Genomic DNA, 14,053 nt, shown 5'->3' on the forward strand with positions numbered 1-14,053 from the left:
CCTATCCTGTGGATAGGGGATACATGTCTTTTATTAGGACACACTGTATGTCGAATTTTTTTGGGAGGGGGGACGCTGTATGGCGTTCCCTACAGGGGGGACGACGCTGTATGGCGTTCCCTACAGGGACGACGATGCTGTATGGCGTTCCCTACAGGGACGACGACGCTGTACCGACTCCCTGTAGGTAACACCATACAGTCCCCCCTGTAGATAACGCCAGACAGCCCCCTTTGTAGGGAACGCCATACAGCCCCCCTCTAGATAACGCCATACAGTCCCCCCTCTAGATAACGCCATACAGCCCCCTCTGTAGATAGCGCCATACAGCCCCCCTGTAGATAGCGCCATACAGCCCCCCTGTAGATAGCGCCATACAGCCCCCCCTGTAGGGAACGCCATACAGTCCCCCCCTGTAGGGAACGCCATACAGTCTCCCCCCTGTAGGGAACGCCATACACCCCCCCCCCCCCGTAGGGAACACCATACAGTCCCCCCGTAGATAACGCCATACAGTCCCCCCGTAGATAACGCCATACAGCCCACTCTGTAGATAGCGCCATACAGCCCCCTCTGTAGTTATCTACAGGGGGGCTGTATGGCGTTATCAAAAGGGGGTTTGTAAAATAGGCACTATCTACATGTGTGACACCCGGGGGAGGGGGGGCCCAGTCAAAAGTTTGCTATGGGGCCCAGTCTTTCCTAGTTACGCCCCTGATGAAAAGTGATCGAAAAGTCGCTTGTACTCCAAAATGGTACCAATGAAAACTACAAGTCATCACGCAAAACAAAAGCCCTCATACAGCTGCATCAGCGGAAAAATAAAAAAGTTATGGCTCTTCAAATATGGCACAAAAACAAACAATTTTGAACAAAAAGTGTTTTTACTATGTAAAAGTAGTAAAACATAAGAAATCCATATAAATTTTGTATCGTTGCAATCCAGGGCGTGACGTGTATTCATTCTCCTGACCACTTTTGTAGCGTCTGTGTGATTTACAGCATAGCAGGCGTAGTATCGCGAGATTACGCTGTAAACTGTCATCCACAGCGAGATCTCGCTGTGCTGTGCTGTAAATCACACAGACGCTACAGAAGTGGTCAGGAGAATGCATACACATCACGTCCTGGTTGGAGGTAATGTATATTCATTGTCATGACGCATGAGTAGCGTTATAGTGTGTTTATGTGACTGCAAATAGCGATATAGCTATATCGCTATCTGCAGTGTAAATGAATGGGGAGAAGTGTATGATGCTGATTGGTCAGCGTCATACACTCCTCTGTACAACGCCCACTTGGTCATATAGTAAAACACGCCCAGTTGTCCATTGGGAAACACATTAGCATAAATCTAATATAGGTCATAACTCAGTCAAAAATGATCGTTTTTCTAAATAAAAAAACACTGCTGTAATCTACATTACAGCGCCGATCACATCATGTACAATATAGGCCACTTTTAATGTGGTGACAGAGCCTCTTTAAGGCCTAAAATAGGCTGGTCACTAAGGGCTTAACATTAGCTCCATGTCTTATTAATGACAAGTTCACAAAGTACATAAAAAGAGGGCACTTGTAAATAGTAGTGATATTACCCATATTAACCAATCACATCACTGTTTTGTTTCTTGACTTGCAGTGAAAACTTGGCAGAACGATTGTTTGTACGACAGCTATTTCTCCCGACTCTCCCATACGGCTCGGCCAAGCGTGCATGTGTTTTTCATAGGTAGAAGGGAGGTAGCTGCTGCCAGACTCCTCTGGCAGCGACTTATCTACTAACAAACAAAAGGATCATGCCCGTTGAAATTCAACATGCCCGACCCCTCTCTCCACTAACCTATACCGTCGGCAGAGAGTTGGGACACTGCCATACACATTAGATGGTCAGCTGGTCATGCCGAAATTGGCATGTTCGGCCAACATACGTCTAATGTGTGTGGCCAGCTTTACAAAGTAGCCTTCTTCTCTGTTTTCCACTGAAAGATTCAATGCAGTGTACCCATAGACTCCATGTACGGACATAAGTATGTAACCCTAACCTCATTATTATAGTGGAGAAACCCCTGAATATTTTTTTTCCCACAAGTGGGAACCCCTATTTCCTTTTGTGCTTCAAAAAGCTTGGTGTAATGGTTGGTGAAGCTTTATATATTTCTATTCTGGCTGAGATTTGATGAAAGCTTTGCCGAACATCTGTTTGCCATCCCTACTGTGAAAGTGACAGATCTTCCTGTGGAATCCAAGGTTAGGAAACCGTGGTGTAAGTAAACGCACACTCATCCATACTGACTGTCTCCCAAGATCTCGGCTCATGGAACAAACTGAAAAAGAGAATGCAACGCAAAAGATCAATTACTATTAGTATCAGGAAATACAATACATTTTACATTGTAATACATTTGAGCTATTATTAGGATATGATCATGTGTGTTCAAAAACCTACAACAGTAGAAATGAGTTCTGTTTTACAATTATCGTTTCAGATCTATCACAGCAATAATCGTAAACGATCATACCAGGGAGATGAAACTGTTTACTGGGTTAGATTCCAATTTTTAACCTTAAAAAGGCCATATATTTAAAAAGTAATTTTCATGTACATTTCAGATAGAGATGTCAACAAATTAATGTGAAATTATATTATTGTTATACATCATTAGGCCTAGCTGATGCCAGAGCAACTTAACGTTTTAGGAAAGTAATCTATTTCATTTAACATCGTTTCATTAAATGCAGTCTCTTCTTTTTAAAGGAACATGTTATCTTTATGCATTTTTTTGTCAAATCTCTTAATTATCTGGTACATAGATAGATAGATAGATAGATAGATAGATGATAGATAGTAGATAGATAGATAGATAGATGATAGATATTAGATAGATAGATAGATAGGAAATTGCTAAATAGATAAACATGAGATAGATACTATGCAAAAAAAATAAATGGATATAAGCAACATAGATAAGGGCCTAATAAAAAATACATACTTAAAAAAAAGAAAAGATAGATAGATAAGGGCCTGTTCACATCAGCGTTTGCCTTCCATTTGACTTTATGGTCATCTGTTCCGTTAGAGGAACAGACAAATGGAAAGTATTGTTTCTGTTTGCATTAGTATTGATTTCAATGGTATTTTTTTGGTTTAAATGGGTTTCAGTTCGCCTCCGTTCCGCTAGGTTAAGGCATCTGGAGTCAGTCTGATGGGGGATGTGACATGTGTCCATATAGTGGCTCATAAATCCAGGTGTTAAAAAAGACACGTGAAAAAAACCAAAACGGAAACCTAGCGGAACGGAGGCAAATCAAAACACACCAAAAGAAAAAACACCATGGAAATCCATGGTAATGCAAACAGAAACGATACTTAAGGCTGACCTGTAGATTGGAGGTAGGGTTTTCAACCATCTTTTCTGTTGTTTTCTGGACAGCCTACCCAAAAGTCATGAATAGACAAAAAAAATTACGGACAAATTGTAAAACTAAAAAGGGATGATGAAGATAAGTAATGTCCGTCTACAGATCACAATATGTATTTGAACACACAGCAGCATTTACTGGGAATTGTAAGACGATGATCATTATTACAATTTCCTGCACAAGGTTAAAAAAAAGATATAGTATTTATTATTACAGAAACTGGACTCTGTTTTTACTGTTTATCTGTGAATTTTACAGACCGCAATATTGTTAGGAGGAAAAATGTCTCTTACTTTGCAGTTAAAGAGACCCCGTCATCTCTCCTGACATGTCTGTTTTAGTAAATACTTGTATTCCACATGAAATAACATTTCTGGAGCATCTTTTCTTAGATCTCTGGGTTGTGCCGCTCCTCTGTTATTCCTCTTGTAAATTTATAAATAAATTTGCAACTGGGTGTTGCCATTCCCCTTGTCAAAAGGGGTTTAATTTGTCCCAAAGATGATATTATTGTTACAATGGTTTAATACTTGTCGTATTAGATAAATGAACATTTTGTCCAGAGTTTTCTATAAAAATGAAGATCACTTGCAAAGAAAGTGATCCGTAATGAGTGGCTAGAAATATAAAATTAGAAAATACAAGACCACATGCTTGGTAATTGAAAAGCTTTCTCGATGTTCCTCTTTTCACTTCATTATTTGTAACCAATGGGCAGCCGATCACTGGTCGCAGTAGTGACGATGACAGTATAAATGACATATAAACACAACAAAAGTTTGAACAGCACATTCCAACAAAATAATACAAAACGTGTATGCAGGTGCAAGAACACCTGTGACTGTAAATATACAGCAGACAAAAAATGGTGTCCGCACACTGCGAACACCAATGTAACCTAAACCAGTAAATACTGTATAAATGACATGTCTTAAATGAGTAATTATAGAGAATTAACTTTGGAAATAAAATGTTAGCTGAATGAGATATTGGGTTTGTGAAATATTGGTTAAAATTATCCCATCAATTCACTTTGCTTTTTTCTTAGGATGTTGATGAGGAGATCGAGGCGGAGTATAATATTCTGAAATCACTTCCAAATCACCCAAATGTTGTCATGTTTTATGGAATGTATTACAAAGCTGATCAATATGTTGGCGGACAACTGTGGCTTGTACTAGAGGTAAGTGGCTGTCTCCAATAATGTAATACTAAAGTGTAATCATCCCAATCAGTAAAGATTTATAATAATAAGAATAATCTTTATTTATATAGTGCCAACATAAATGTTTTTGGGGAAAGAACAAACTAGTGAAATAAAAATAGACAAATAATCAAAGCAAATTAACAAACCATGAGACAAAAGGAGAGCGGTCCCTGCCCATAAAAGCTTCCAACCTAAATGGTTATCCCTTAGGCTTTGTTCACATCTGCGTCAGGGTTCTGTTCTGTCAGAGCTTTCCGTCAGAATGGGACCCTGACTGAAACATTGGGGAACCATAGGTTTCAGTTTGCATCACCATTGATTTCAATGGTGACAGATCCGGTGCCAATGGTTTACGTTTGTCTCAGTTGTGCAAGGGTTCCGTCGTTTTGACGGAATAAATAGCGTAGTCAACTATGATATTGATTCCGTCAAAAACGACGCAACCCTTGCACAACTGAGACAAACGTGCGGTTTCCGTTTGTTTCAGTCAGTGCTCCATTCTGACGGAAAGCTCAGACGGAACATCAGAAGGAAGCCCTGACGCAGATGTGAACGAAGGCTTAATCATTTTATCGTTAGACAATTTCTGTGTAGTTTACTGTTTATACCTATTGTTGTATTATCACAGCACTGGGATCCTGGGTGTATATCTGACCAAGGGCAACTTTTTAAAAAAAGTTTGTATATTTTCTTTGGGTACTCTGGATTCCTCCCGCTCTCCAGAAAACATACTAATAAGTTAACTGGCTCCTATATAATTGTAATCTTATCACATGCCATGAGTAAGAACAGGAGCACTGTCCGGAACGCATAAGCACGCAACTTATGCAACCACCCCTTCATATATTGGATTTTTACAAATTTTTCTCAATTAAAGTTTGAACATCGTTTCCTTTTAACAAAGTTAGCGCTGGATCAAGTCTCTCTCTTTCCTAATGTTTTAGGTGTCAGAAAAAAGTGGGTGCTTGGTAAATATGGTGTTCACACAGGATGCTCTTTTCAACGTGATTACATCAGAAAATTAGGAAAATATCATCTAGCACCCTCTGAGCCTTGCCCTTGTATAATTGTACAATGCATGGATGTGGTTCCATATGGACATTTTGCTTCTTATACTCAATTTGTTCAAGGGTGCCCATAGGCATGTGCCTACTGTGCCTATAGGTAAATATAGCCTTGGATGTGAGAGACTGACAATCTCTGTACAGCACTGCGTTATACATTGGTGCTATGTTTGCAATAAGTGAATATCATAAATCATTATTTCTGTGATCAAAGCTTTTTCGGGTTACCTTTCTTTATGCAATTCTATGAAGTGGTTACTTGTAATTACTGATGCATATTTGTAAGCAACAATGCATCGTCTTTATACCAGTTTTCTGTTCTTTGCTTCAGTACATAATTGATTACATTTCCCATTCACTAACGAGCTGTAAAAAAGCGCAACCTTTAAAGTTATCGGAATTCTCGTTAAGACAGAGATACTAGACATTCCCCGAGGAGTAATTGCTGTCTCTTGCTTTACTTTTTATGGTGCTGATTTCTTTATGACCCTGATGACAATTACTATTTCCTTAAGTTTTTAAGCTTTAGCCATAATATCACAAATAAAAAATAAAAAAAGGGGGTTATGTGTTGACTGAAAAGTATTAGCAGTGTACTCACTGCAGTATGTGAGTACTATTGCTAACATACATTCCTGGACCAGAAGTCTAGTTGCACAGTCTAATTTGATGACGACACCACTTTTGTCATGTGACCAGCCCCACTGTACTCTATGTAATCGGTGTAGCAGTAATACATTTATTACATAGAGTACAACGGTGCCGGTCACATGGCGAAGTGTCACGTCGTCATCAAGTTAGACTTTGCAACTAGACTTCTGGTCCCCCACCAGTGCTATAAAAATCTATCAAAATCTCAATCAGCGCGATGGGGGACCGGCATGTTTTTTAGCGAGTGTACTCACATACTGCAGTGAGGTAAGTATGAAGGGTCCAAATTCATGTGGTAGGGAGGATCATTGTGTAGGTTCAAAAAGCTTTAGAGGTGTAGATTTTATTCATTACTTGATTCAGCTCATCATGTCATCCATTATCAATAGGGTTGTAGACTATTAAGAGATCTAGTTAGAGTATCATGTTCAGCAGAAGAAAAAAGTTGAGGAACAGGAGGGTTTCTCTTTAGCTTTCCATCTAGTGATCTCAGGAGAGATACATATATTATGAAGGTTGTTATTTCCATCTTTTTTATTGTTAAGATGGCGATAGATCTGTGGTAGCCAAAAGAAAGGTCACGTTCTACTGGTAGACTTCAAGGCTTGGACCAATAGATCTCAATGTTAGGTCACAAGGCTGTTCAGTTCCGACTAAAATCTGCTCCACCTCTCGTTCCTGCTTTATAATTTTTCCATTGGCAGTAAATGCTAGGTACAGAAAGTGTTTAGTTTGCCATTGTCCAAGAAAAATACATATCGAGCAATGCAAATGCAAAATATTTAATATAGGAAAATGGGAAAAATATTTGTCAATGCTCTTTTACTGATTTCAGTTCAAAGAAAAAATTGGAATGCCCATCATAAGGTGGCCAAATCTTTACGTCTGTGGCGATCTTTTTATAGATATCATGTGGCCTCCCTGTTTACCTTCAGAACAGTGTGTATCCAACTAAGCATCGACTTAGGCTGTGTTCCCATCAGCGTTGCCCTTCCATTGAGGGGTCCTATCGGAGGTTTCCATCGGGTTAATTCCTCAACGGAAAGGAAAGCTGAAACCTTAGCTTCCGTTTCCCTCAACATTGATCTCAATGGTGACGGAAAAGTTAAAGGTTTCTGTTTGTCACCATTGTGACAGGGTTCCATTGATTTGACGGAATCAAAAGCACGGTCAACTGGCAGAAACCTCTGATGGAACCTCTCAACGGAAGGGCAACGCTGATGTGAACAGGCCCTCAAAGGTTTTATATGGTCAGGGAACTGTTCAGGATCTAGAAGTATGAAAGGTTGTTACGGTTCTGTAATTTCAAGATAAATTAAAAATCTTGTTAGTCTTGACTTATGATATAAGAACAACAATTGCCATGAAATGTTATAACTGGCAAACAAGTATGCAGGGATACACTACCGTTCAAAAGTTTGGGGTCACCCAGACAATTTTGTGTTTTCCATGAAAACTCACACTGATATTTATCAAATGAGTTGCAAAATGACTAGAAAATATAGTCAAGACATTGACAAGGTTAGAAATAATGATTTTTATTTCAAATAATAATTTTCTCCTTCAAACTTTGCTTTCGTCAAAGAATGCTCCATTTGCAGCAATTACAGCATTGCAGACCTTTGGCATTCTAGCTGTTAATTTCCTGAGGTAATCGGGAGAAATTTCACCCCATGCTTCCAGAAGCCCCTCCCACAAGTTGGATTGGCTTGATGGGCACTTCTTGCGTACCATACGGTCAAGCTGCTCCCACAACAGCTCTATGGGGTTGAGATCTGGTGACTGCGCTGGCCACTCCATTACAGATAGAATACCAGCTGCCTGCTTCTTCCCTAAATAGTTCTTGCATAATTTGGAGATGTGCTTTGGGTCATTGTCCTGTTGTAGGATGAAATTTGCTCCAATCAAGCGCTGTCCAAAGGGTATGGCATGGCATTGCAAAATGGAGTGATAGCCTTCCTTATTCAAAATCCCTTTTACCTTGTACAAATCTCCCACTTTACCAGCACCAAAGCAACCCCAGACCATCACATGACCTCCACCATGCTTGACAGATGGCGTCAGGCACTCTTCCAGCATCTTTTAAGTTGTTCTGCATCTCACAAATGTTCTTCTGTGTGATCCAAACACCTCAAACTTCGATTCGTCTGTCCATAACACTTTTTTCCAATCTTCCTCTGTCCATTGTTTGGTCCATGCTGGGAGCTGTAGTTTTACGCCGTACAAACCTATATGGCAGGGGTTGCACTAAATTGAGCTGTATTTGTGCTGGTGCTGTATTTATGTGCTGAGCTTTGTTCTGATGCTGTATTTATGTACTGAGCTTGGTTCTGGTGCTGTATATATATGTACTGAGCTTTGTTCTGGTGCTGTGTATATGTACTGAGCTTTGTTCTGGTGTATACATGTACTGATCATGAGTCATAAGTGTGCGTGCGAATGTGTCCTAGGTGTGAGTGGCACGAATGCAGCATGTGTCCAGCTTCTGGGTTGCATCTGTGCGTCATGTTTCCAGGATGTGAGCGTGTATGTGAATGTGTATATGGCTGAATATGAAATTGAAATCATACTATTTAGTTACAGTATGGTGAAATTTTAGCATTGTATACTGGTATAATTTGCAATCTTTATACGTCAGTATTGGGCCATGATCATGCAATCAGGATTTGATTAGGAATAAGTCCCTAATTCCACACCCAAATCCCTTTCAAATGCATTAAGATTCTGCATCCATTAATAGTGAATGGGCTATTTTAAACCCCATTCACGTGCAGCAGAAATAATTCTGCTTCAATTTTTTTCGGTTCCGCAAAGAAATCCTTTACAATATTGAGCATGTTCATTATTCTCATGGGAATGCAGTGGATTCATTGGAGTTGGAGCTATCAGGAACTATTCCTCTTTTCATTTACACTTATTTACACCTGTTTTAATAAATCTCCCCATATCTTGTATAGCTGAAAGGTGGTCCCAGCCCAACACTGGCAGCTGCGTATTGCCTGCGGTGGGCCTGTGTGCTCAAAAATGTCAGGGCTGATTTTAAGTCCCAGTCCGGCCCTGTCTGGGACCGACAACTATCTCTAGAATGGGGCACCCTAAACCCTGTTTTTCCGTTCTGTGATGCGGCCAATGCATGTGATTTTCGACCATGAAAAAGAAAACAACGTAGCTCGCTGAGCTACGCTGTTTCCGTAACTCCCATAGTAGTGAATGGCAGTTACGTAAGCAGGGTAGCATGCGAGCTATGCTGTTTCCGTAACTACCATTAAGTTGTATGGGACTTACAGAAACAGCGTAGCTCAGGGAGATATGCTGTTTTTGTAACTCAAGACCATATAACCTTTTTTTATGGTCGGAACTCACCTCATTCAGCTGCAACACAGAGCGGTAGAACAGAGTTAAGGGGGCCCCGTTCTAGAGATAGGTGCGGGTCCCAGATGTGGACCCGCATCTATCTGACATTTATGACATATAATGTGGAGATGTCATAAATGTCCCTGCTTGGAAAACCCCTTTAACCATTTATCGGATCATCAATAACTTCATGAAGAGAGGTTTGATTGCTGTGAAGAAATTTCAAGGCCCCCAAGAAAGTCCAGCAAGTGCCAGGACCGTCTCCTAAAGAGGATTAAGCTACAGGATCGGTTCTACACCAGTGCAAAGCTTGCTCAGGAATGGCAGCAGGCAGGTGTCAGTGCATCTGCATGCATAGTGAGGTGAAAGCTTATGGAGGCTGGCCTGGTGTTAAGGAGGGCAGCAAAGGAGCCACTTCTCTCCAAGAAAACCCCAAGACAGTCCTCTGCAGGAAGTACCGGGATTGGACTGCAGAGGACTGGGGTAAAGTTATTTTCTCTGATGAAGCCCCCTTCATACTGTTTGGGACATTTGGAAGAATGATTGTCCAGAGAAGAAAGGGTGAGCGCTACCATGAGTTCTGCGTCATGCCAACAGTAAAGCATCCTAAAAAGCATTCATGTGTGGGGTTGCTTTTCATCCAAGAGAGTGGGCTCAAAACTATGCCTAAGAACACTACCATGAATAAAGAATGGTATCTAAGCATCCTCCAAGAGCAACTTCTGCCAACCATCCAGGAGATACTTCTCCCAGCCATCCAAGAGCAACTTCTCCCAACCATCCAGAAGCAATTTGGTGATGAACAATGCTATTTCCAGCATGATGGACCATTTCACAAGGCAAAAGTGAGAGCTAAGGGGCTCGGTGAACAAAACTGAAATTTTGGGTTCATGGCCAGAAAACTCCCCAGATCTCAATACCATTGAGACCCTGTGGTCACTCCTCAAAAAGTGGGTGGACAAAAAAAAAAACCACAGAAATTGTGATAGACTCCAAGGATTGATTAGGTAAGAGTTGGTCATCAGTCAGGATTTGGCCCAGAAGCTGACATGCAGCATGGCAGAGCGAATTGACGAAGTCTTGAAAAAGAAGGGGCAACACTGTAAATATTGAGTCTTTGCATAAACTTGATGTATTTGTCAATAAAATTTTAAAAACTTATGAAATGTTTATAATTGTACTTCAGTAACCATAGAAACATCTGACTAAAAGATCTAAAAACCCTGAAGCAGAAAACTTTGTGAAAACCAAAATCTGTGTCGGTCTCAGAACTGTTCTCAGATGTTTTCTCTATGGTGACCGGCTCTTACAAGTGTTACAGAAAGTTGGTTTAGACGTAATCCATTAAAGGGGTTTTCCACCTTCTGACAACTAATGACCTATCCACTGGATAGGTCAACAGTATATCATTGGTGCGGGTCCGGCACCCGTACCCTCCACCGTTAAACCGCTCCAGTGGCCTGCGGGCACCGGATATTATGGCACATAATGCGATGTACAGAGCCGGAAGCAGTTGGCTCCGTACATCGCATAGCGGCCGTGCTGTAGAAGCTTGGTCGCTATTCCGTGGCCGGAGCCAACTGCTTCCAGCATGTAAGTCCAGTGCACGGAGGCACCGGACCAGCTGATCTGTGCGGGGTCGGGGGGTCGGACCCCCACAGATAATGTACTGATGACCTATCCGGTGGATAGGTCATCAGTTGTCAGACGGTGGAAAACCTGTTTAATGAACTACTCGGCTTCTCTAGATGTTACTGACACCGTTCTCTTGTATAATAATTGTGCAATATCTTTAGTAAGAATAAGAAGTATAAACTACTGTACAGTGTAGAGAAGAATGGTTAATAAATGAAGGTGATGGGGGGACGGGACGGGGGGACAAGACCATATGCACTTTAAATGAGCTTTACTGCTCGGAGTTGTGCCCAAAATGATCATCTTGCCTCCTGTTGTTTGGCTTTCTTTCCATGTAAAAATAATAAACATTTTCTTGCTTTATATTTGCTCTGTCGGGATAGTCTTTAAAAATAAAAAAATAAAAATATCACGTCTTTGTAATTTGATTGTGTCATTTATTTTTCTACTTGATTTATATTGCGGTTCCTACACCCCTTAAAGAAGCGCTCCTGTGGAGACATGATCTCTCCTTCTGCTATTCTTTAACAAGAAATATACATTTTAAAAAAAAGTCTGTCAGTCCTGCGAATATCTTTCTCAGCTGCCGGCGATAAAGCGTTTTACTAATAAGGTGGTAGTGGCATTTACTGTTTTGTCTGAATACATAAGCTGCAGGACGACGGCTCGACCAGATCACATTTTTCACATCATAAAAAAAGCACGGTAATCTGACTTTCAACAGAAGTCACTTTTGACCACATAGTCTCATGAGAGCGCTGTGACTGGGGGCTAAAGTGCTGAGTTCAGGAACACTATGGTGTAAGCCCATGTACTTGGGTTTTCTGCATGCAACTTGTGTGGTAGATGGTGGTCTCCTTACTTATACAAATGAGCTGCTCGTGCTTAAAGGTGACAACGTTTTCCCAACAATTTTGGCAAGCAGCTGGTGCTCAACAGGGCAATGCATTTCTCTTTTAAATGAACGCCTTGCCTTGTGAGCCTGCAGTGGTGAAGGGCTTTCTATTAGGAGATCCTGGGGATAGAACCTGCATGTTCCTGACTCATCTAATTCATCAGCAGAGAACTTTACCAGTGTAACCTCTGCTGTCGAGAGCCGGCTGCAAATTCTTTCAAAGATGACATGTTCTTATTCCTGCTGGAAGTGACGTTTACATTTGGTTTTACAGAGACAATAAGAGGGATAAGAGACCAAACTATCTATGTGGTGTGGTGATTAAGTGGTGTCTAAAGAGTGAGTGTCTTCTGTGTTCCTGATGTGTGGCCTTGTCTAAAAGGGAACTCTGCTGGGTGGTGTTTATAGTGGTGTGGAGGCAGCGCAGTGCCATTGTTGGTGCATAAGAAAGTTACTTATACAGCTGTCTGTTTAAGACAGCTGTGTGTGTGTGTATATGTATGTATGTATGCATGTATGTGTGTGTGTGTATATATATATATATATATATATATATATATATATATATATATATATAGATATAGATAGATAGATTATCGCAGATTTCAGCAATATACTCATCACTCAAACGGGTATCATAATCCATCACTCAATAGGTGATACTTTGGGAAGGGGGGGAGCTGCCCAGGGTCACCAGGAGGACGACATGGGGGTTAGAACCCACATTGTACAGAAGCGATTCCTGCGCTCAACACCGATCACGCCAGCTGCACAGCAGCTCAATAGGAACATATTTTCACCTCTTTTTAAAAAAAAAAAAAAAAAGAAAAAAAGGTGAGCAGACTTTTATGAAGAGAAACTTTAGATCACGTTGGGGCATGACCACGCAGTGGCTCGGGGCTTAAGTGCTTAGGCCAGGTTTGCTTTGGATTTCGCCCATGTGCCTGGCTTCGAAGCTTGTGTGGTAGGTGGCGTTCTCCTTACTTATACGAGTTTGCTGCTTGTGCTTAAGGGTGACAATAATTTTGGCAAGCGGCTGACACTCATCAGGGCTATACATTTCTATTTTAAAAGGATGCCTCACCTTGTGAACCTGCAATGATGAAAAGCCTTCAAGGAGGAGATCCCAGGGATAGAAACCACACATTCCTCACTCCTAAATTATTAGCAGAGAACTTTACCAGTGCACCACTTCTGGTGTTGAGAGCTGGCTGCAAATTCTTCCAAAGAAGACATGCTCTTATTCCTGCTGGAAGTGACTATTACATTTGGTCTTATGGGGACAACAAGAAAGCTCAGAGATCAACCTGAGCTGATGGTCTGGTGCATAAGCTGTACCCTAAAAAGTGAGTATCTTCTGTGCAGACCCTGGTTCAAATCCTGAAGTGTGGCCTTGTCTGAGAGGATGCCTCGCTGGGTAGAGGTGGTGTAGTGAGGAGGTTGCTGCATAAGAAAATTACTTATGTGGCTGAACCAGTTTTCTTTTACAGAACATTATTGCAGAGTTCAGCAATATACTTCTCACTCAATCAAGTATCACGTTCCGTCGCCCTGTAGGTGTTGCTCTATGGGGAAGGGGGAAAGCTGAATGTTGAGCACATAAGCTGTGATCTAGCTGCTCCACCGGAATGCATTTTCACCTCATCAAAAAGTGCAGTAATCTGACATTCTACAGAAATCACTTTGGACCGAATCGACCGACGTGCGGCGTGCGCTGTGTGCTGTGACTGGGGGGCTTAGGGCCAGGGATGGTTTTAGACAGAGTGTGTTGGCTGCTGGGGCTTGTGTGCCAGGGCTGCTTTTTTGTCTCAGTCCGGCACTGCT

The 14,053-nt window shown here is 41.3% G+C and overlaps 1 protein-coding gene across 1 annotated transcript in view; it reads left to right on the plus strand.

Moving 5' to 3' along the window:
• LOC142656571 (myosin-IIIb-like) overlaps positions 1-14,053 on the plus strand; it is a 33,676-nt gene that overhangs the window by 2,885 nt on the left and 16,738 nt on the right. Inside the window, exon 2 of the mRNA XM_075831502.1 lies at positions 4,472-4,606. Coding sequence (XP_075687617.1) covers positions 4,472-4,606 — 135 coding nt within the window. The remainder of the gene's footprint in view (positions 1-4,471; positions 4,607-14,053) is intronic.

Source organism: Rhinoderma darwinii, chromosome 6, assembly GCF_050947455.1.
Source record: "Rhinoderma darwinii isolate aRhiDar2 chromosome 6, aRhiDar2.hap1, whole genome shotgun sequence".
In the NCBI taxonomy this organism is placed as follows: Eukaryota; Metazoa; Chordata; class Amphibia; order Anura; family Rhinodermatidae; genus Rhinoderma; species Rhinoderma darwinii.